Source organism: Portunus trituberculatus, chromosome 27, assembly GCF_017591435.1.
Source record: "Portunus trituberculatus isolate SZX2019 chromosome 27, ASM1759143v1, whole genome shotgun sequence".
NCBI lineage: Eukaryota > Metazoa > Arthropoda > Malacostraca > Decapoda > Portunidae > Portunus > Portunus trituberculatus.
The window spans coordinates 15,359,902-15,383,637 of record NC_059281.1 but is presented as its reverse complement, the minus strand read 5'-3'; the positions used below and the strand labels follow the sequence as shown (position 1 = coordinate 15,383,637).

At 46.3% G+C, this 23,736-nt stretch overlaps 1 protein-coding gene across 3 annotated transcripts in view; it reads right to left on the bottom strand.

The window, feature by feature from the left end:
• Nucleotides 1-23,736, bottom strand: part of LOC123509769 (rho-related BTB domain-containing protein 1-like) — a 70,299-nt gene that overhangs the window by 12,586 nt on the left and 33,977 nt on the right. For 2 of the 3 annotated variants that reach the window (XM_045264291.1, XM_045264289.1), the window contains exons 2-14: nucleotides 5,932-6,138; nucleotides 5,553-5,656; nucleotides 5,010-5,207; nucleotides 4,659-4,866; nucleotides 4,194-4,357; nucleotides 3,801-3,897; nucleotides 3,497-3,591; nucleotides 2,742-2,856; nucleotides 1,996-2,301; nucleotides 1,664-1,834; nucleotides 1,175-1,414; nucleotides 771-919; nucleotides 317-475 (exon numbers count right to left, since the gene is read on the bottom strand). In XM_045264291.1, coding sequence (XP_045120226.1) covers nucleotides 317-475; nucleotides 771-919; nucleotides 1,175-1,414; nucleotides 1,664-1,834; nucleotides 1,996-2,301; nucleotides 2,742-2,856; nucleotides 3,497-3,591; nucleotides 3,801-3,897; nucleotides 4,194-4,357; nucleotides 4,659-4,866; nucleotides 5,010-5,207; nucleotides 5,553-5,656; nucleotides 5,932-6,111 — 2,186 coding nt within the window. In that variant the 5' untranslated portion in view covers nucleotides 6,112-6,138. Of the gene's footprint in view, nucleotides 1-316; nucleotides 476-770; nucleotides 920-1,174; nucleotides 1,415-1,663; nucleotides 1,835-1,995; nucleotides 2,302-2,741; nucleotides 2,857-3,496; nucleotides 3,592-3,800; nucleotides 3,898-4,193; nucleotides 4,358-4,658; nucleotides 4,867-5,009; nucleotides 5,208-5,552; nucleotides 5,657-5,931; nucleotides 6,139-10,138; nucleotides 10,277-23,736 lie in introns of those variants that run through there. The other variant, XM_045264290.1, reaches the window with a different exon arrangement.

Sequence of the window (23,736 nt, the reverse complement as noted above, 5' to 3'; positions counted from 1 at the left end):
TAATAATAATGCATGACAATAGATGATTATATAATAAAAAAAACAGTATATAGTAAAAATAATATAATACCAATACCAATAATAATAATAATAATAATAATGGAAGTAAAATATAACAACAGAACAATAACAACAATAATAATACAAACAACTACATTACTAAAAAGAAGTAACAACAGTCAACTATTGAAGACTGGATCATTGTCATGTATACACTAAGAAGACACTCCTTAATCACACCACTGCTGAGGCAGGCTTTGGGAACTGAGAATACCACTAGCAAACCATTGGGCTAAAGAACAGAACACTTAATTACATTGTGCGATAGTTTTGTTTCTCGGCGTTCCTGCGACTCTTGGAGGTGAAGCACAGGCAGCCGGCAGTGTTGCGGGACCGCTTGAGGGGCTTGATGGGGTTCTCCTCCCGCTGCCGCTCCATCAGGCACCGCTCGTAGTAATCATAATCCTTGAGGTACCTGAGGAAGACATACAGCCTCAGCAATTTTACCCACCAGCCACACTCCTGATGCTTGGCCTCCCACACCTGTTGCATTTAGTTGCATGCCCCAACGCTGGTGAGGGTAGGAGGGCTGCTTCACTAAGTAGGAGCTGTCTGTACAGTATTGATAATGAATGCTTTGTACATATGTGCAAATGCAAAAAAAATAGGAATGAGTGGATGCATAAGGCAATGGAGGCAGTGCCAAGACATGTCAGTGTTGTGTTGTCCTGACTGGAGGCACACCACACCACACCACACATGGCACTCACCAGACGGGGGGCCAGCGGTGGCGGTTCAGGTAGGCCTGGTTCTCAGGGTGGAGGGCACGCAGCTGTTTGGTGTGCTTGTGACACACATGGTTGTAATTGGTGGCCATGCAGGTGAGGCACCACTCCACTAGCTGGTCAGCATTGTGCATCTGTGTCCAACATATCACAAGGTAAGAACACACCCACCACACCAAGTACATAACCTTTACACAGTGTAATTTTAAACTGTACCTTCAAAGCATCAAAATGTACTACAATATCAAAGTTGGTTTTATAATACAGTATTATGTATTCAACTACTCTCGTATGGCAACTGTTATTTGAAAAACCTCCATGAAATCAGAATTAATAAAATTTAATCTTAAGTCACTGTGGCCTGGCAGCATTGGGAAGGAAGGCAGTACCTGTAGGGGCTCCAGCAGGTGGATACAGTCCTCACTGACGTCCCCACCGGCCTGGATCACTCGCTGGAACAGATCAATGATCTCGATCTCCACCAGCGAGATGAGGCGAGGCAGGCAGAGGCGGTTGCCGAGCTCTATCACAGGCAGACACTCTCGTATCTTGAGGGTTGGTACACTGTCAGTGTAGAGGTACTGAAGCAGGATGTGGAAAGTTCTCAGCTTCACTCCCGGGAACGTAATCTGATAATGAAGTAACAAATAATGTCAATGGTAATTTTTAACAATGCATGCAATCTTATGTTGTTCAGTGTTTACTTGGATTGCCTTCAAGGGGAAAGTAAGGAGCACATGAATTATGGGATAGCATCACTTTATTCAAAGATGAGCTTAATTTTCATGATGGTTAATATTAATCACTTGGTGGAAACTGCACCACCATTTGCCAGACCTCTACCCATGGATGCCACCCTACCTGAGACACACACTCACCACTTTGGCATTGCTTTCCCTAAAGTCTCCAGAGAACATGGCGTGCATCATGTCACACCGAGCCATGAGCAGTGGACGGTGGACAGCCATGGTGCCGTCCTCCAGCTGGAACATTACATCTGAGAACAGGCCTCCCTCCAGACACAGCTCCTTTAGCCGCCCAGACAGCATCTATGTACACACAATGACATACTTGTTAAGGCCTGACATAGTAAGTACACAATGGAATAACCTGACATTCCCAAAGAAAATCACTTGCAAAATGAGCACTACATATTAGAAAGTTCAGTTTGATGCACACTGATGAGAAGGTAGATGTATTGCAGTCTCACCTGTAAGTACTGCTGAGACAGGTCACTATTCAAAAACTCCTCTTTCTTCATCAGGTTTGAGGTGTACATCTGTAGTTCAGGCAGCTCCAGGAACTCTGCTGCCTGCTTCAGCTCACTAAGGTCAATGGAAGGCAGCTGGCACTCTCGACAAAATATGGTGCCTGTGTAGAGGAAGTGAAGGAGGACACGCAAGACTGAGCCGGTGACCAGCTTGCTGAGGTGGACCACAGTCTGTATGGGCAGCCAGGCCGGACTCTGCCGGGGACTACGATCACAGCTGCTCTGTTCACTACCTCTGTCGTCCCACTGCAAGCATTGGTGACAGGCAATGATGCAAGGCAAGTCAGCAGGATTTGATGGTGAGAGGATCACCTATGATGATTCAGAGGTACTTTTACTTTATCTCTCCAATATTCAGCTGTTGCTTCATTATTCTCCTCACTTAGGAAGCCAATAGATGAACCATTAGAGGAACAAAGCACTTGTACTTCATCCTGTGTGTCCTTTCACAATTATATTACACTTAACATAAGTAAACATTTCCCTTCATAACCTTGCAGATCTGGCTCTGCTGCACAACTGATTTATCTTGTACATGAATGACACAGCTGCCAGAGATAAGACATCTCTTACACCACAAATATGATGGCAGTACATTCCTTACTTAAACACATTCATGCCTCACAGTAACAGAATACTGAGGGTGTTACAAGACCCAGTGTGTTTGTGTGAAGCACGTCACCCACCTGCTCTATACTAATGGCTTGGAAGGCTGGATGATTGAGTTCTCTGTGGATGCCGGGCCGCTGGTCTTGCGTCAGAGTCTGCATGCTGGACCTGCGCTTCACAGCTTCTCGTATTCTTTGGTGAAGAAATTAAACGTTGGAGGAGCAGCAGGCACTGACCGTCACCTGCTACTGGGGGTGGGTGAGCCTTGCTACATATCTCAAGAAGGGAATGATGGAAGAAAAACCTTGTGGAGAGACAGTTTAGTAGTAACAGTGCACTACCTTCTATGCTACGGCGCTCACCTTAAGTAGGGTGTGTAGTGTTTTACCTGAGCACTAAAATATCAGCTATGGAAGGAAGGAAACACACACACAGAGACTGAGAAGGTTGAATCTACAAAAACTGGAACTACAGTGGGAGAGAGGAAACCTGATTGCAGTGTATAGGCTGATAAATGGATTAGAAAAGTAGACCAGCAGTTTCAAGAGGACATGGAAAGAAGTTGAAAAGAGCCATCTGTAGAAGGGATATTAAAAGAGAATAGTAGTGACATTAATAAGCTCAGAAAAAAGATGTGGTTCATGCAAGGTGGATTCATGATTTCAAGGCTACGGATAGTAGATACAGAGATGGGACAGCACAAGTGTAGCCCATAACTAGGTACACACACACACACACACACACACACACACACACACACACACACACACACACAAGAAAGAGCCTCTACAAGGAGTAAAAGTGTTGTGGTGAAGACAGCTGCTCCACCTACCTGGCTGGGCGGTGCTGGTTGTGGTCATTGGCCAGGAGGCATTCTGTGTCTGAGTTGAAGTTCCCCAAGGTGGTGTCTCCGAAGGTCCCACTCAACTGTAGGGTGACCAGGAGGGATGGGAGGTGAGATGTGTGTGTGTGTTTGTGTTGCAGAGGCTACATATGGTACAAACTTCTTCACAGATGATTGCATTGTTTGACTGTCAATTAATAACTCTTACAGAAGTAGCTTTTTATATGTAATCTCTCTATTATCTTTTGTTTGAGAGTGAGTGACAGTTAAGAAGCCAATGCTGTGGACTCACCATGCTGGAGTCTGAACTACGTCTTGTGGCAGCACAGTCAGAGAGATCTGTCATGAGCAGCTTGTGGAAGGCAGTTGATGCAGCCGCCACCAAGAACCTAAGGCAGTGAAGTGATCAGCAATGACATCACTGGCAGTGTCTCATGCCCTACAGCACCTGAGTGATGTACGGTGTCAACAAATGGAAGGGAAGGTGGAGCTGGGGGTAAAAGGAAGAAGTAAGATACTAAAGGTAAGTAAAAATAATACATCAAGAACATAACATTGTCATCTGCAGAGAAACTACAACCAAGCCACAAGACCTAGTGCTGCAGCCACAGTAGCCTCTCAGCAGCCGGCGCCTGGTAGTGTCTAGCACACACGGGAAATGCAACACTGGGGAAGGAGTACCCACCGGTGAGTATGGACTACGGTGCCGCCGGAGGTGGTGCTGCCCCCGGCCACCAGCACCAGGTCAGTGAAGGCGGCACAGGAGAGGAGGCAGTGGAGGTCCTCCTGCAGGGTGCTCCTCACTGGAGACGGCTCCTGCACCTTGGGCTTGGGCGGGCAGAAAGGCACCTACGGAGGGGCAGGGTGGAGACAAGTCTCAGACCCCTCACTGACACACTGTCACTGATCTGTACTGCTTGTTTGCTGCCATCAACACTTGGACTAAAGGAACTGCCTCTTGTAAATTTGTATTTGTGTACATTTAGTTCTTCTGTGTACGTAATTCCAAAATGACAACTTATGAAAATGGAATAAATGAAAGCACTTTAAAATACAGCAGCACACACTGGGCCACAAACAGCACAAACACCACATCACAAGCCCCAGTGTGTGGTGAACAAAGCCTGGAGCAGCACAGCACCATACGTACCTGTAAAGTAGGTCTCTGGACGCGCTTGAGGTTGGTCATCCAGAAGCGCTGCTGCCTCCGGGATATGAGGGCGGCTCTGATCACATTGTCAAAAACCTCATTCACTCCAAAGTAGGTCAGCACCGAGGTTTCATAGTACTCCACTCCAATCTCCCTGGCCACTGCTCGGCCCTCGCACGGCATAACCAGGTCACACTCCCGCACCGGCCTGCCAATACACAACGCTTGACTCTACACCACTAAGATTCATGAAAAATATGTAATATTTGATATGTGAAGCTTATGTAATTATAGAATAACACTTTCATAACAATGTCCCTTTCATGGAAGCTCTCGAGTGGCTTGACCAACCTGACAAGAGGCGAGCGGTCCTGGCAGTAGCGGAGGTACTCCTCATCCTTGCAGATGTACCTGAGGTCATTCTTGCAGCCCACCAGAAGAATTGGCGTGTTGGGGCAGAATCTCCGGATCTCCGGATACCACATGACACGGCAATTTCTGAGAGAGACTGGGTTGGCCACCGAGAAGCAAAGCAGCACCACATCCGACCTGCAGCAGCAACAAGATCAGTGCTGTGGGAATGACTTGGCACAGGCTGTGACAAATTATGGTTCCACTTTAAAAGTCAATTAACTTGTTACCTAATCAATACCCAAGTGTCTATATAACAGTGAGCAGCATGATGAGGTTCTACAAAGAGAATAATAAAATAGGCAGGGATGAGCATGTTTCAGTTTGTCCTTACCCTTAGAAAGAATGCAGAAAATAGAAAAGAAAATAATATTATAAGAAGTTTGATTCAGGATTCTAATGCTCACTTCTGGAAGACACCACCTCTGTAAAAGTCAAAAGACACACCAAGACAACAAATAGCATAACCTGTGGAAGACTCACCTGCCATAGGCAAAGCGTCGGTCTTTATCATGGTCCCCGAAAGTGTCCCAGAGGCGGAGGGAGACATTCACACCGTCAACTACCACACACGACCGCTCCAACACCTGGACAGACACACGACAATGGGGTGTTATTCATTCTGCTCTTCAATTGTGATGCTAGTGACAGGCCATCTCACTAACAAGTTATTCTAGCAATTCAAATATGGATGCTGGAAAAACACAGCTTATATCAAACTCTGAGGCTCATATCTAATCTTACTTACCCTCTTAAACACACACCTCCTTCTAGAATTCTGGAAAAAGCACAACTTATATGTCTTTTTCCATCCAACACTGTAAGGCAAGTATTTAACCAATGCATCCCCTGACACACCCACCTCCTTGTATATCCTGTACTGGTCGATCGCGAAGACGGTTGGCACGTGTGTGTTGAGCAGTTGGGAAAGGGAGAACTTCTTGTTGCAGGCGCGGGCACAAATGAGGCGGGTTTTGCCCACAGCTGTGTCGCCCACAACCACACATTTCACCAGCTCCTGATGCGGTTGTTCACTATCCATGATCGATACCCATTATCCGTGGCATGTCTGCAATGAGAAAGAGACACAGAGGTTAGGTTATGCTTGGTTTGTAAGAATTCTGATGCTACATGTAAGACTTAAGTATTTCTATGTATATTAGAGATTGAAAAGATGATAGATAAATTATAAAGTGATAAGAAAAAGAGCTTATATAAAAGAATATAATCACAAGAAATACTGATGATAATGGTGATGATGATGAAGATGGAATGAATAAGAAGGATGTAAAGCAGTGGTTCCCAAACTGGGGTAAATTTCCCCATGGGAGAAATTTGAAGTTACCAGGGAGGAAATAATTACACTACCTACTAACTAAAAAAAATCTCAAAGTCAAATCAAAAGTCCTTTTATTTATTCCTAACTGCTCTCTATGGCTATGCTTAGTTGTCACTAACTGCTCTCTATCCACTTTACTCTGTAACTATAAGTTTATCAGTATATTTGTACATTTGAAAAATAAATTAGTAAATAGTCTCAGTGTGCTTTAACTGCTCTTTCTCTCATACACATAAAGCAGGAAATCTGGATGATTGAACTGGGTGCAGGGGGAATTGACAGAAAAAAGTTTGGGAACCACTGATGTAAAGGAAAATCAAAACAGTACATTACCAAATAAATAGACAGATGAGATTGACAAATAAACAGTTAGATAAACTGAAATACATACTGATTAAAAGACACATTTCATATACAAGTAACTGATGCTGGAAGACAGACCACTTAAACTATCACCTGTCTATCCATGTACCTACCTACTGGTCTATCCCACACACCTGTCTACACTAAACTGTCCACTGGGTTATGGTCTAAGGAAGTGGACAATTGGGTTACAGTTCAAAACATAGTGTAGCTTTTTGGTGATATGATTCATTGCATGTGTATGATATTCATTTTCTGTTGATCAATACAATTATCATAAGATTAGACTACTGTTTTCCTTAAGATATGACAACAGGCATTTTCATTCTAGACCAAGACCCAGCAGCCAGTTTAGGGCTCATATTCTGTAACACTTTGCTCTCTCACCATCCATCACTACTTTCTAAAGGCTTCAGTTGAAGATACTCATGTTTTCAGAGAAATTTTTATGGTCCTGATGATGGACTGGCAAGATTTCAAGTGTATCATAAGGAGAAACTATCTTGAAAACCCGGCTAGTCATCTCTGTGGCCTTGGAAAATTGTTGTGGTGAGAGAGAGAGAGAGAGAACCAGGCATTTCTGAATACAGGCATAGAATAAACAGACTATACCTGTCCATCAAACACTGCAGCAACACCACTGCAATATTCCAGAATACTAATCATGGCACCAACTTATCTATCAGTTTCTGTCTATTAATACACCAATGTGCTGCTCAAAAACCCATTAATGTTCACCCAGGGCCTCTCCTGCACCAAAGGGTTACTAATAGGGGACATAAAGCGCCCTAAGAGGCTATGCAGGAGGGAATAATAACGCTTTGTTTTCTCAGTAATTAAAATTCCTCTTAGCTTGGTCCCTTTTTTCATATTATTTTCTTTATTACAGTAGTCTTACATGTCTTAAAACTCAATATTTTTTTATCATAGGTGTTATTATTATTATTATTATTATTACTATTATTATTATTATTATTATTTGGAGTGCTATCATTATTATTCTTATTCTGATCATAATATTGTGTTGCCATGGTTACTGAACTCCTAACATGAACCAGAGGCAGCAGCAGCAGCAACAGTAGTAGTAGTAGTAGTAGTAGTAGTAGTAGTAGTAGTTATTGGTGTTGTTATTGCTTTTAGTCTTTAGCTGATGATGATGATGGTGATGATAATGATGATGACGGTGATGGTGATGATGCTGTTAGTAATGCTGCTGTTACTACACAACATGCAACTCATCAATACAACAACACGGCAGGCGATCACAATGTTGCCAAAATAAAACTGGCTACAAGAGATGCATTCACTGACCCAACCTTGTAAACAACTCACGAATAATAATAATGATAATAACAACAATAATAATAATAGTTATAGTAGTAGTAGTAGTAGTAGTAGTAGTAGTAGTGAAAGACAATGAAAAAAGTCAATAATAAAGAACGTAGATCACGATAATAACACCAATGGAATATTTACAGAGAAGTTTGTTTTCTTAGGTACCCTACACACACACACACACACACACACACACATCTCCTGGCCTTGCCCTAGGCCGTAGCAGCAGCAGCCGTACATTAGCGAGGTACGCGTGGCTTGGCCTTGAAAGTGAGGGTCAGGAAGGCGCCAGGCAGGTGTCACGCTCTTCAGGTAACGATCCGTGTGTGTGTGTGTGTGTGTCGTTCAGATGGTGACCAAGGTATTCAAGCTCGCAGATGAAATATTGATCCGTCTCGACATGATTACCTTTCCTTATCTTCATTTTTTTTTTTCTAATTTCGAACTAGTAAGCGCGCGTGGCCCCACCCCACACACACACACACACACACTGACATAATCTGTCGTAACTTAACACTTTGAGAATGGGATATAAACTGTACTATAGGGAAATTAAAGTAGAGAGAGAGAGAGAGAGAGAGAGAGAGAGAGAGAGAGAGAGAGACAGAGAGAGAGAGAGAGATGTAAAGTTCCCGCGTGGGTGAAAGTTTAACTCCCGGCAATCCTAACATCCTGCCTACGGAACTCCCAGCAAGCAACACTTTACCATTCGTATAGGGGAAAAAAAGAAGAAAAAAGAAACTTCCTCGCTTAAGAAGTAATTCACGAGTAAATCTGGCTTGGACTGTCAATATCTGGGGGAAAAACAGGTCATTCCAAAGCGAGTCTCCTGTGAAAAGAGCCTAAAGCGTCCCGTTCAATTGCCAAAGTAAAAAAAAACGAAAGAGGGAGAGAGAAAATTCTAGTCTTTTAGGAATAAACTGAATTTTGTTTGTGTGTTGATGTTATTTTTTCATTATATTGATGTGTGAAGTTTCAGTTAAGTAATAATATTTGTATTGGCTAAGTATGAGGGATGTTTGAATCTCAAGTATTTAATTCATCGGTCTTTCAAGATACTATTAGTTTTGCGTCGATTTCATTTGCATCCGTGTGATATCTCTCTCTCTCTCTCTCTCTCTCTCTCTCTCTCTCTCTCACTCTACAAATAACAAAGACTGGCGATGTTGAGACAGCTTACAAGAAAACAACGAACTCCACGTCTGAAACAAAAGTATTTCATCCAGCAACAATATCAATCCGTTGTGTGGAATTCTTTCAGGAATCTCAGTGATATTTCGTTTCATCTATTGCACATCATTCAATACATTCAACATACGAGCAACACATACCACGGAAACATTCTAAACATTCTATAGCGGAGCCCTCCCTCCCTCCCGTCACGCCTGCTCCCAACACCTCCCTCCCCACGGCCCGGGCCAGCGCGCTACCCATGACGTAGAGAGAGAGAGAGAGAGAGAGAGAGAGAGAGAGAGAGAGAGAGAGAGAGAGAGAGAGAGTAGCTAACCCTATCAAAACAAAGAAACACCCTCGCAACACTACACATAGAGACCTGGACGCCTGACACACGCCATCCACATTTCTCCAAGGCTCACTCTCTCAACCCAGCGCTGTGCACCACCTCATTCTACTCCTGTCATTGTGTGTGCCTGAGCGAGGTGTTGCACAGTATAGTACACTCACACAGCCCGCCATGGAGGCCGCAATCCACAGGGAAGCATCACTCGCCCAGCTCGCTGGCCTGGCTACCTGCGAGTGGTCGCACCAAGTATCTTGTCAGTGGCAGTGGTGATTGCATGACCGCGCTACCACCGACTCTTTCTATGTTTAAAACAATCAGTCCGCCGCCGCCACCACCACCACCACCACTAATACCACCCTAGAATATCTCTCTCGTCGCTGGCCTCTCATCGCGTCCAGCTGCCCTGCGGCCTTTTTAACTCAGGGTCTAATTAGAGCGTGTGGTTCCTGCGAGGACCGGGCACTCCCACACCAGCTGTCGAGGGACACACGCGGCGGCAAGGGTGACTACCTTTGTGAGTGAGGGCGGCGAGGGAGCGCCGGGCGGCCATGGTGGGCGGCCTAGCCTGGAGCGCGGCTCATCTTAGCATCTGGCGGTGAGATGCTCAGCTGGCAGCCCCTGGACGCCGCCGTCACCGCGTGCACCGTGACACGGCCGTGCTGCCCCGCAGTTGGCCGCTGCTGGGACACGGCAGGGACGCCGCCGTGAGGGAAGAGGCTGGTGCACTGGCTGTCCCCCGCTGAGCTAGGCGGCACCGCCGTCCGTCAGCTGATCCAGCAACTGTCATCTTGCACGTCACTGCCAGTGTTGCCAGCACAAGGGGCACACCCCTGCTTAGCTACCTTCTAAGTACACGCCGTCACCCGATGCCCATGAACGCTTCATCAATCTGGCGTCATCATCAATGTTGTGTCAGACACAGAGCCGCCGAGAACAGTAGCGTGCACTCAGAAATGAGGGAGGGAAGGGTCGCCGCCCTGCCTGGCAATACCCTGCTGGACCCATTCATAATCATCGTGACGTCATCAGGAACATGCGCAATTAACTTTGAGTCAGACCTTCCTCTCCTCAGCCTCGCCTCGTCGAGACAGCCTACTAAGGGAAGCACGCCGGGGCCGCCTGGCTCTCCATGCATGCCATTCTGAACCCAGAGTAACAACAACACCTTCCCTATAATGTGGGCGGTCAGACACAGCCGCCGCCTCCGCCGCCGCCGCAGCCGCCACTGTCTCCGTCCCAGCTGTCTTTCCCTACAGCCGCCCATTCCCTTTTCAAGTCCCATCTCCGCCACCCCAAGGTGTCGCCCATACCCATATCCTGTCTCCGATTCCAGTCGTTCTTGGCGCATTTCCTGAAAAACCCGCGGAAAGTGCAAATGGCGGCGAGGCGGCGCGGTGTGGATCAATACACGAAGAGATGTGGAGCGTCCAGTGAGCAGCGTCCCTCTCCCGCAAACCTTGGCGCCCGCGATGCTGTGGGTTATTTTTAGCCTCGAGGGAACTTTGCGGGACACTGCTGCAGGTGGCGGTGCTGCCTCGCCCTCCCCACCTGCAGGGACCACACCACAGAGGCAGAGAACGCCCATGGAACACTGAAGCCACCAACAACCCTTCAGCCCTCACCAGACAACAGATGCAGCCCCAACCAGCCTCCAGACAGCCCCTACAGCCATCACATAGATCCTGCCAGCCATTACATTGAGTCTATCCAAGTCATAGACATCCTACCCTAGCAGCCATCACTTACAATCTCCCATTAGCCAGTCCCCTCCAGCCACCAGACAGTCCCCGCCAGACATCAGATATAGTCCCTCCCAGTCCCCAGATTCAGACTCCTCTCCACAGCCCCAGCAGCTATCAGGCAGCCACCACCAAGCAACCACCAGGGAATCCAGTAACTTCGCAAGCAGATTCCTCACCACACACCACCACAGCCCCCACCAGCCACACCAACAGTCCCCAGCCACACGAAATCAACAATTCATCACCACACACTGCACAGTCCCCACCACCATTACCACCACAGACTCCCACCACACACCACCACAGACCACCTCACCACACACCACCACAGCACCCAACCAGCCACACCAACAGTCCCCAGCCACACGAAGTCAACAATTCATCACCACACAACAATACACAATTCCCACCACCACCACCACCACCACCACTGCCACCTCCCAGTCTCGTCACCACTCACCACCTCGTCCGCCACACTCTACGGTTCCATCCAGCCACGGTTCACTTACTGCACCTGGCCGTAATAACCTAATTTCCGCGCTGCTCCGCCAGGCGTCACATACGAAAGGCTGACTGGCATTGCCGATAACTGCCGATATTAACCTTCTGGATGCTATCTCGCTGCGCTGATACCACCCGATATTACCCGATATAACCCGACCGTGCCTCCTCTCCGCCTCTCCCCGCCCAGTCCCGCCCCGTCCTATCCCGCCCCGGTCCAACAGGCGTCACGGAGATAAGAAAGGCCTCGCGTTTGTATGGAAGTCAAGTTTGCTACATTTTCACCTGCATCTCAGAATTATTGAATACCAAAGTGACTGACAGGCTTCATTCTTCCGCCTGCCTCGTGTGTGTGTGTGTGTGTGTGTGTGTGTGTGTGTGTGTGTGTGTGTGTGTGTGTGTGTGTGTGTGTGTGTGTGTGTGTGTGTGTGTGTGTGTGTGTGTGTGTGTTACAGCTCGAGTCTATTATGGTGTTAATTTATCAGGTTACAGTAAAGTCTTGGGGGTGTTCTCTCTCTCTCTCTCTCTCTCTCTCTCTCTCTCTCTCTCTCGTGCATTCACACCCTTCCCAGCAGCAGAGTGGCGAGGGAGTGTACCGTACCGCTGTGGTGCCAAGAAACCCTTACAAGTGCACACCTGGGAACTTCCTGGGTACATATATACCTGTGAGTCACGGTTCGCTCACCCGCACCAGCCACGCCGACTACAAACACGTGTAGGCGTTCCATCATCCATCACTGTTTTTCTCCTTATCTCGTTCTTCTCAATCACCAGTTCAGCTACAGATTATAAGTTTTTCTTCCTTTACTGATGGAGTGAGGCACGGAGCAGGTGAGGAGTCATATGTGGGATGTACAGAAACACGTAAACGTCTTATCATATGTCATTGCTTTTTTTCTCCTTATCTATATGTTTCCATTTGCAATTTAGTTCAGTTATAGGCTTGATCTCTTCCTTCAGTGGCGCAGTGACGTCAAGAACAGGTAGATAGTGAAATATAACCATGTGAAGTTGTTCCATTATACACAATTTTTCCTTCTTACCTATTTGTTCTCAATCTCAAATTAATTCAGTTACAGACTTTATTGATTCCTTCAGCGTGAGGCAAAGAACAGGAAAGGAGCAAATTATACACACGTGAAGTAGTTCCATTATACCTCACTATCTCTCCTCCTTATCCACTTGTTCCCAATCTTAAGTCAGTACTGTTACAAACTTTATTTCTCTCTTTATCGCGGGGTGAGGCAAGGAACAGTTAAGAAGTCAAATATAACCACGTGAAATCCTTCCATTGCACACTGTCTCTCCTCTTTATCTTCTTCTCAATCTTAAGTCAGAACGTTACAGGCCTTCTTCCTTCATCGCGGCGTGAGACAAGGAACAAGTAAGGAGTAAATCATAGAGACGTACATGAAGGATTCACATTATACACCACCTACTTGTTCCCAATCTTAAGTTAGTACGTGTGACAGTGCGAGTTTGTTGTGATTCCTTTTCTTCTTCATTTTGCGTGAGACAATGCGCAAGAAGGGAATCACAACAAACTCGCACTGTCACACGTGTACTTGGACAGGTGCAAAGAAAGCAATGAAGGGATGAGCGGAGTGCGTTCGTAAGACTTAGGTTCGTATTCAGTCAGAAACGCTTTGCTCTCTCATCATGACTATTTTCTAAGGCCACTAAGATGGTTAGCGGCGCTTTCAAGAGTGTTTCTCCAGTTAATAATGTAGAAATATTGTCATGCTGCCTCTAGAACCGTAAAAACACCTTAAAAATTGGTGTAGATTTAAATAAAGCCTATTTGAAATAGTGAAGGTGAAACACAGAAAAGTTTGAGAATACGAGTCTTAGTACTACAGGTTTCACGTGTCCCAAATATTAACGCAAACCTCTGAACTAACCCGGAAACAAGGCACAGGTTAATATGTCCATGTATAGACAGAGACGCGTTAACACCTCCTTGTTTGAGTTCTTCTTATCTATTACTTTCATTAGCGTTCTAAGGAGTCAAACCGAGAGAACAAAACAAGAGAAGAAAACTCAAATCTCCCACAACGATAACTACAACAGCCTAATAATATAAAAATAGATGTTCAGTTTACATTTCAGTAGTGTTTTGATATAACGACACTGTTCATCTCCCGCCAGGAAGGAGGAAACACATTAACGGCCATTTTTTTTTTTTTTCATGTAAGACGGGAAAGATGGCCAAGGGCAACATAAAACGAAAAAAAAAGCCCATCTATTTGCCGGGAGCTCAAAAGTTAACCATTGGAAAGACTGAAAGACTGAAGGTACGGTTTAAGTCTTGTGTTAGTGAAATGGACTGGACGGAGGTGTCGGCAGCGAGGACAGAATGAGATGACGAAATGCAAGTCCCTCTCCTGAAGGTTCCGTGAGGTTTATGGCGTGTTTGGCCGACAGAACGCCGCTGTTATGGTAATCACCGTGGCTGAACCAAAGGGGGGGGGGGCGCTGTCACTAAAAATACGCGAAGTTAAAACAAAATCCCAGCACTCGATTACAAAAATTACTCTGAAAAACACGATGAAAAATAGTGACATGCAAATATATCTGAAATTAGACCAAAATATCACGAGTTTTCTTTTTTATATGAATAAATCTTTTTCTCTCCTTTCCTCGCGTTGATTCGTATAAAATCTTGCACGTCGGGTGAGCTTGTTAGGAGGTTGTGGCTGTGAAGGCCGAGAGGAGGTAAAGATAGGCGAGTTGAAAGTATAAATAGTGCACCCTAGAAATAGTCCATAGAAAACTGGAAACAACGAAACTCACATGCAAACACAAAGCGGGTACCAGTATCAGGCGCCCCCCCTCTCCCTCTCCCTCTCCCTCTCTCTTGCATGCACCATCCCTCCATCCCTCCTTCTTCACTTTACACTCTTGCACGCCACACACACACACACACACACACACACACACACACACACACACACACACACACTTCCAGCCATGTCGTGTCTACTGAATGAGCAACAAAGACCAACACAACACGAGGCTAGGTTTTCATCCCTCCCCCCACCAACCGACCCTTTCTTTCTACCTGTCTCCCTCCCTCCTCCTCCACCACCACCACCATCACCACCACCACCGCCGCCGCCGCTGCTCTATCACCTCTTACTGTCCATCGTAGAGAGAGCAAAAGGTAAGACTCCGCTATTGCTTTACCTGTTCAATTCACACCTGTTCTCCTCACCTGTTCTCGTGTTATTCATTTCTCTCTCTCTCTCTCTCTCTCTCTCTCTCTCTCTCTCTCTCTCTCTGCGTGTCGTCATTATTTTTCTCATCACACATAATTGTCTCATTTAAAGCATACTGCATATTAACTACTCTCTCTCTCTCTCTCTCTCTCTCTCTCTCTCTCTCTCTCTCTCTCTCTCTCTCTCTCTCTAACACGCACGAACATTTAGCCACATGCATGCTTACCGTCTCCTCTTCCTCCTCCTCCTCCTCCTGCACACTTGTTACGCTTTCATTAAAGAGAGGAAATCACAAGGATAATCACCTGCATTCTCGGTAATTAGTGAAGCCTTCGATCGATTACCTACCTGGCCACACACACACACACACACACACACACACACACACACACACACACACACACACACACACACACACACACACACACACACACACACAAGGGTAAAGTCGTTGCCTTCCTTCCTTTTTTTCACTACTTGTCTAATATTACATCAAATTAAGGAACAGGTAGGGAGAGAGAAGGAGGAGAAGAAAAGGAGGAGGAGAAGAAGAAGAAGGAGGAGAAGAAGAAAGAGGTAAATATGTCCTGAAGCAATCAATACGTCTCTCTCTCTCTCTCTCTCTCTCTCTCTCTCTCTCTCTCTCTCTCTCTCTCTCTCTCTCTCTCTCATCGCCTTGAGGTAGGTTTGTTGTTTTTCCTTGATAAAGTCGCGGCCTGTCATTGTGGCCTGCGGGGACTGACTGGGCCAGGGGGAGGGAGTGTGGCCTACTGTTGTGGCCTGCTGATGTGTCCTGCTAGTGTGGCCAGACTTTAAGTGTGCGGTGAGTTATTATGACCTGCGGGAGAGTGTAGGTTCGTGGTGTGGCCTGCAAAGTGTATGACCTGCTTAGTGTGGCCTGGAAAAAAAAAATCTGTCATGTCTTTTTGATATGAAACGACAATTACACTTTCCTTCTCTATCTTTACTATCATCCAGTCTTCTAAACACAAATACACAGAACAGCAAATAAAAACGAAGGTTCGGTCTGTAATTTAGTTCACGGGGACACGGTTTATTTACTTTGGGCCAACAAGGTGTGGTGGCAGTGATGGTGGTGGTGGTGCTGGCGCGACCTGCAGAGAGGAGCATTGTCAGAGCGACCTACGGAAAGCGGCCTGCGTGTGAGGAGCTGAGTGGTGTGGTCTGAGGAGTGTAAGTGACTGACAACCTGCTGGCATGACTTCCTGGAGGACTGCAACCTATCTGGGAGAAATGAAACCTGAATGGGCAACGTTAGCGAGACCTATCACTGTGACCTACTTTGAATTATGGGTAGAGAGTGTGACTTATTATGACCTTTTATTGCGACTTACTTTAAACTATAGGTCACCAGTATAGGTAGAGACTTTGTGACCTCCTGCTGTGCCCTGTTATTGTCACTTGCTGCTGTGTTGTGACTTACGTGTCTTGCTAACGTGACTTATGTATGGTGACCGTAACCTACAAAGTACAGGTGACCTTGAAACCTTGAGATGACCTACACATTCACGCCCTTACGTCACAGGTCACGTGTGGAGGGAAGCTTTATTTTTGTTGACCTAAGGAAGACGACGTGTGTGTGTGTGTGTGTGTGTGTGTGTGTGTGTGTGTGTGTGTGTGTGTGTGTGTGTGTGTGTGTGTGTGTGTGTGTGTGACGCAGCATGAGAAAAAAAGGAAGGAAGGAAGGAAGGAATAAAAACAGAGGGAGGGAAAAAAAATAAGGGAAGAAAAAAGGAAAGAATGAAGGACGAAAGGAAGGAAGGGAAAGAGAAAAGGAGGAAGAAAGAATCAATAAAGGATCGAAAAAAAGAGGAAAGAAAGAAAAAGAGAAAAAGTCAATATAAAAAGAAATAAATTAATAAAGGAAGGAAAGAAGGAAGGAAGGAAGGAAGGAAGGAAGGAAGGAAGGAAGGAAGGAAGGAAGACACGAAGGAAACCCAGTGTGGAAGAAGTGGTTAGTTCTGGGAATACGGCCTCCACTTATATTATGTATCAATGTCCCGCGCGGCACAAGGGAACCCAAAGGAAGAACACACGAACACAAACGAACACAGACGAACACAAACTACATGCAAATAAGAACAAAACCAGCACCAGTCACATCCACACTCCCTTCCATACCCATCCACTGACCTACCCACCTATCCACACACACATAAACACTACAACTTCCACCCAAAACACCCAAAACACACCAAAACACACGCAAATACATCCAAACACACTCCTCAGATTAAGTTAGATTAAGTTAAGTTAGGTTAGTCTAGGTTACAATACCCCCAAAACACACCACTACACCCAACCAGCTAGCGTCAACACCCACCCAGAGCCCAGTAGCGTTATAGACCCACACAAACCACCGCTCCCTTGCCAGACATCATCTCTATAATCGTTCCTCTGGTGTGTGTCTCATAGAAAGAAATTTGATACACGATTCCAGGCCGTATCTTGGGAAGGGGGCGGGTAGGGAGTGAGGGAGGGAGAGAAGGGAGAGTAAAGGGAGAGGAAACTGTAGTAGGAAGTCGTGGGTAATAAAGAGGGAGAGGGAGAGAGGAGAAGAGAGAGAGAGAGAGAGAGAGAGAGAGAGAGAGAGAGAGAGAGAGAGAGAGAGAGAGAGAGAGAGAGAGAGAGAGAGAGAGAGAGAGAGAGTCACGACGAGTTCTTAGAAGAGAGAGAGAGAGAGAGAGAGAGAGAGAGAGAGAGAGAGAGAGAGAGAGAGCCATTCTAGCACCCCTACAAGTGTCCAGGAAGTGCTGAGTGCTGCAATACACCTCTCTCTCTCTCTCTCTCTCTCTCTCTCTCTCTCTCTCTCTCTCTCTCTCTCTCTCCACGTGATACTCCTCAAGGGAGACAAAGTGTGGAGGTAAATTTCCTCTCCTCACCATCCGCAGACTTTCCTCCTCCTCCTCCTCCTCCTCCTCCTCCTCCTCCTCCTCCTCCTCCTCCTTTTACTCCATTCCATCTCACTGCAGCAAGAGAGAGAGAGAGAGAGAGAGAGAGAGAGAGAGAGAGAGAGAGAGAGAGAGAGAGAGAGAGAGAGAGAGAGGAGTGGAGAAATTAGAGAAAATAGAGCAATTTTTCTTACTTCTATCAATGTTGATGATGTTGATAAGGAGGAGGAGGAGGAGGAGGAGGAGGAAAAAGAGGGAAAAATACAGAGGAATAAGAATAATTGTAGAGATGAAATTGATGATAGGGGTGATGATAATAGCTCTTCACCACCACCACCACCACCACCACCACCACCATTACCACCGACAACAACAATAATAAAGAAGAGAGAGAGAGAGAGAGAGAGTACAATTTTTTTCTTGGTACTTCACTATGACGGTGGTGGTGGTGGTGGTGGTGGATTATGTAAAGGGTTGACAGGGAGGAAGGATGAAGCTACCGTGTGTTTGTGTGTGTGATTCACCTCTTCGGTCGTCTGCTGGTCACCCAGCCAGTCTTCCCAATTACGGAGCGAGCTCAGAGCTCATAGACCGATCTTCGGGTAGGACTGAGACCACAACACACTCCACACACCAGGAAAGCGAGGCCACAACCCCTCGAGTTACATCCCGTACCTATTTACTGCTAGGTGAACACACCCCACACATTAAGAGGCTTGCCCATTTGCCTCGCCGCACCGGGACTCGAACCCAGGCCTCTCGATTGTGAGTCGAACGTGCTAACCACTACACTACGCGGTGGTGTGTGTTTCATTGTTTGATCTGCTGCAGTCTCTGACGAGACAGCCAGACGTTATCCTACGGAACGAGCTCAGAGCTCATTATTTCCGATCTTCGGATAGGCCTGAGACCAGGCACACACCACACACCGGGACAACAAGGTCACAACTCCTCGATTTACATCCCGTACCTATTCACTGCTAGGTAAACAGGGGCTACACGTGAAAGGAGACACACCCAAATATCTCCACCCGGCCGGGGAATCGAACCCCGGTCCTCTGGCTTGTGAAGTCAGCGCTCTAACCACTGAGCTACCGGGCGTGTGTGTGTGTGTGTGTGTGGTAAACTGAGTGATGAGATGAAAAAAGATACAAGACACGACATATCAGAGAGAGAGAGAGAGAGAGAGAGAGAGAGAGAGAGAGAGAGAGAGAGAGAGAGAGAGAGAGAGAGAGAGAGAGAGAGAAATTTGCAGCAATGTAGTGGAGAATGCAGAAGAAGAAGCGAATGACATTAGTGTGTACGTGTGTGTGTGTGTGTGTGTGTGTGTGTGTGTGTGTGTGTGTGTGTGTGTGTGTGTGTGTGTGTGTGTGTGTGTGTGTGTGTGTGTGTGTGTGTGTGTGTGTGTGTGGCAGTGTGGTGGTATGCGGTAGAGGGATGTACGTAGTGGTTCCACACACACACACACACACACACACACACACACACACACACAATAAGTGATGTGGAGCTTCCTCGACTTGGCTCTGTTGTGGTGAACGACATAAATACGACCTTGAACTCCACCACCACCACCACCACTACTAACACCACCACCACCACCACCACCTCCACCACCACCTATACACTATTATCATTTCAAGAAGGAGGAGGAGGAGGAGGAGGAGGAGGAGGAGGAGGAGGAGGAGGAGGAGGAGGAGGAGGAAGGAAGGAAATAGATAAAAATGAGAAAAAAGGGGGAGAAAAGATATTATGTAAGAGTAATCGTGGTGTTGATGGTGATGATATCTCTTCAGTCATCACCATGTTCACCATTACTCTACTTTATCTTCTGTACCTCTCTTCACTTCTCCTCTTCCTCTTTTTTTCTTCTTCCTTCTTCCTCACCACCTCATCACCACTATCACCAAAACACTTCACTATCATCACCAATGCATATATTTTTCTTCCTTGTGAAATATAGGTAAAGAAAATTCGTTATCATCACCATTATCATCACCATCATCGTCCCTCTTGTTCACCATATCCTGATTCGTCACCATTTTCATCACCATTACTATCTACACACCACCATTATCACCACTTAAATATTCTTCTTTTATCAATCGAACAACCAGAGTATACCATCGTCATCACCATCACCACCACCATCACCACCACCGTTCCTAGTGGATATCGTGATCTTCCCACGGCCCTTCCCTGGCAACCCTCCAAGTATTAAGTGGTATAAGTGTGAATTGCAAGTAGATCATAATGCCATCACCACACACACACACACACACACACACACACACTCTCTCTCTCTCTCTCTCTCTCTTGTCTGGAACCACCACTACCACCACCACCACCACCATCGCCATTATTACTATTACTATTACTACCAGCATCACCATTACTACTTTCACCATGCCTACTTTATATATTTCACTATTCTCAACACTCACTATAGTCACATATCACTCCTACACCAGTCACCACCACGCGCATCACCACCATTGACACTATAACATATCCAGTCTACACCAACACTACACCATTCCTGTCACTATCAACACCACATCACCACTACAACCCAAAAATAACAGTACTACTCATTACACTTTCACCACCACCATCACTATCATCACCACCACCACCACCACCACCACCGCCAACACCACCACCGCCAACACCACCACCACCACGTTATTATTTCATCTTTTTTCCTTCCTATTTCTCCTACTTTCATTTTTACACAGAGATTGTCAAAGAGAGTCAAAAAAGACGTGGTGGTGGTGGTGGTGGTGGTGGTGGTGGTGGTGGTGCATTCTTCAGCTTCCCTAAGATTCTTGGTCAAGGTCGGAGGAGGAGGAGGAGGAGGAGGAGGAGGAGGAGGAAGACAAGAAGTTAGAGAAGTAAGGGGGGGGAACTCACACACACACACACACACACACACACACACGCCAGTCTGGTGCCTGCCGTCCCTCCCAGCTGACTTCAGTGTTTATACTCCGTTGCTCTCTCTCTCTCTCTCTCTCTCTCTCTCTCTCTCTCTCTCTCTCTCTTTCATCCCCCATCTCGCTGACCTTGCGCTGCTAAGGCTTAGGAGAGGAGACACACACACACACACACACACACAGAAAATACAAAAGAAGAAGGATATTATGAGGAGGATATTATGAAGAAAAAAATAAGATGACAAAAAAGAAAAAGAAAAAGACAAATAAGACGACGACGAGGATGAGGAGGAGCAAGGCAAGAGGAGGGGGAGGAGGAGGAGGAGGAAGAAGAAGAAAAACACACAGGAACACAAAGAAAAGAACAGCCAGCAAAATCCCTACTGGGTCTAACGAAGCTGTCTGTCTGTCTGTCTGTCTGTGTGTCTGTGTGTCTGTCTGTCTGTGTGTGTGTTTGTGTGACTACACTACCACTGCAGGTGTATCTTAGAGAATCATAGATCAAAAGGAGGAACTTGAAATGAAAAGCATGAAAAATTAAATGCAGTTTTCCTTATCTGAAATTAAGGAAAAAGGAGGAGGAGGAGGAGGAGGAGGAGGAGGAGGAGGAGGAGGAGGAGGAGGTGGAAGAAGAAAAAGAAGAAGAAGGCGTTATGACAAGAGATGAGGAGATCACAGACTTCTCACTCCAGAGCTGGCAGGGAGAGAGAGAGAGAGAGAGAGAGAGAGAGAGAGAGAGAGAGAGAGAGAGAGAGAGAGAGAGAGAGAGAGAGAGAGAGAGAGAGAGAGAGAGAGAGAGAGAGACGAGAGAGAGAGAGAGAGAGAGAGAGAGAGAGAGAGAGAGGTGGGGGGCGAAGACAGAATCAGGTGAAAACAAGTAAGTGAGACAGTGATAGGTGGGAAAAAGATCAACAGGTAGAGCAAGGCAGGTGAGGGAACAGGTAAGGTCTGGTGAGGAGAACAAGTCACTACAAAAATCACAGGTAAGGAAAGATTAACAGAACAGAGAGACAGAGAAACCAAGTAAAAGACGAGGAAGAAGAACATGATAAGATGGTGAAGGTGGAGAATGAAGAAAGACAGATAAGAACATTAGAATAAGGAGATAGAAGAACCGAGGGAAGATTAACAGAATAGGGAAACAGAGAAACCAGATAAACGATGAGGAAGAAGAATAGGAAGATAAACTGAAGGTGGGGAGTGAAGAGAGATAAGACAACAGTACAACAGGAAGATAGAGAAACCAGATTGTGTTGTGAAAATCGGCTTACTAGTTATATGGTGCGTGAAGATGTAGAGAGCAGGGGAGATAAAGGGAAGGTTCACAGATAGAATAGGGAGATAGAGAGACCAGGTACGATAGTGTGAGGAGAGAGAGAGAGAGAGAGAGAGAGAGAGAGAGAGAGAGAGAGAGAGAGAGAGGAGTTGCTAAGGAGAATTAAGTGATCTGATTGTACTCATTTCATTGTAACTTACAGACGAGGGGAGGAGAAAACTGGAGGAGAGAGGAGGAGGAGGAGGAAGAAGAGGAGGAGGAGGAGGACAAGAAGGAGGAGAAGGAGGAGAAAGAGGAAAAGAGACAGGAAATTAGTAAACATAAAGATGATATCAGAAATCTCACAGCTGTCACTTTTGATACTAGTAATGAAATGACACGGGGAACACCACCACCACCACCACCACCACCACCACCGCCATCAGAAGCACACGAGATGACAACGATGATGATGGCGTCGATGAAAGAGACACGGAAGAACCAGAGTGAAAGAAAATTAATACACAGGTAGCGAGACAAAGTAAGCTGTGAAAAAAACAAACTTGCTAGGGTAGAAAGAGAGAGCAAACAGGTGAAGGAAGAAAGGTAAAAGGGAAAGAAACACAAATAAGAGACACGAAGCACAGGTGAGAATTAAGGAAATACAGGTAGACGGCAAAACAAGTAAAAGCGAACCAGAGAGAGAGAGAGAGAGAGAGAGAGAGAGAAAGCAATCAGGTAAAGGAACACAGGTAGGAAAGAAACAAGATAAAAAAAAAAAAAAACAGAAGATAAAAACAAGGAGGAAAAAAAGAGAGAAAAAAAAAACTGAGGCTTGAGAACAATGAAAGATGAAGAGATGGAGTGACAAGTGAACAGACAAGAGAGCAAGAGGACAAGAGGACAAGAGGCAGGAAGGGAGGAGGGCCCCAGGGATGCAAACAAACGACAGACGGAGAGCGCAGGAGGAGAATGGGGGTGAGTTAAGGTAGGTTCTGGACGGGAGGAGGGAGACGGCAGAAGGGGGACGGAAGGAGGGGGAAGAGAGATGGGGCGAGAGGAGGAGGGGGCGAGAGGGGACGAAAGGAGGAGGGGAGTGGGAGGACACAGGTGGGAGGTGGCGCTCATTAACCAAGGCCACACGTACAGGTGAGTCAGAGAGAGAGAGAGAGAGAGAGAGAGAGAGAGAGAGAGAGAGAGAGAGAGAGAGAATGGGGGGCCAGGCGTGAATTTCTTTTACCACCACCACCACCACACCACCACCACCCACCCACCACCACCACACATCGCACTGATAAGGAAGACCTCGAGAGACCCTACCTTGTTTGCGGAGCGCGATAAGACCAGCGAGGGAAGGAGGTTGTAAAATATTTAGGCTTCTTGTCACGTGATGGCCTGGACAACAACGAGTGAAGGTTACAGATGATAAAATTAAGGCTGGTGACAGGTGGGTGTGTTAATGAAGACCAGGTGACGGGATGGCGGTAGTAAAGGTGGTAGGTGTGATGGTGTGATGGTGTGGCGATGGTGTGGTGGTGTGGTGA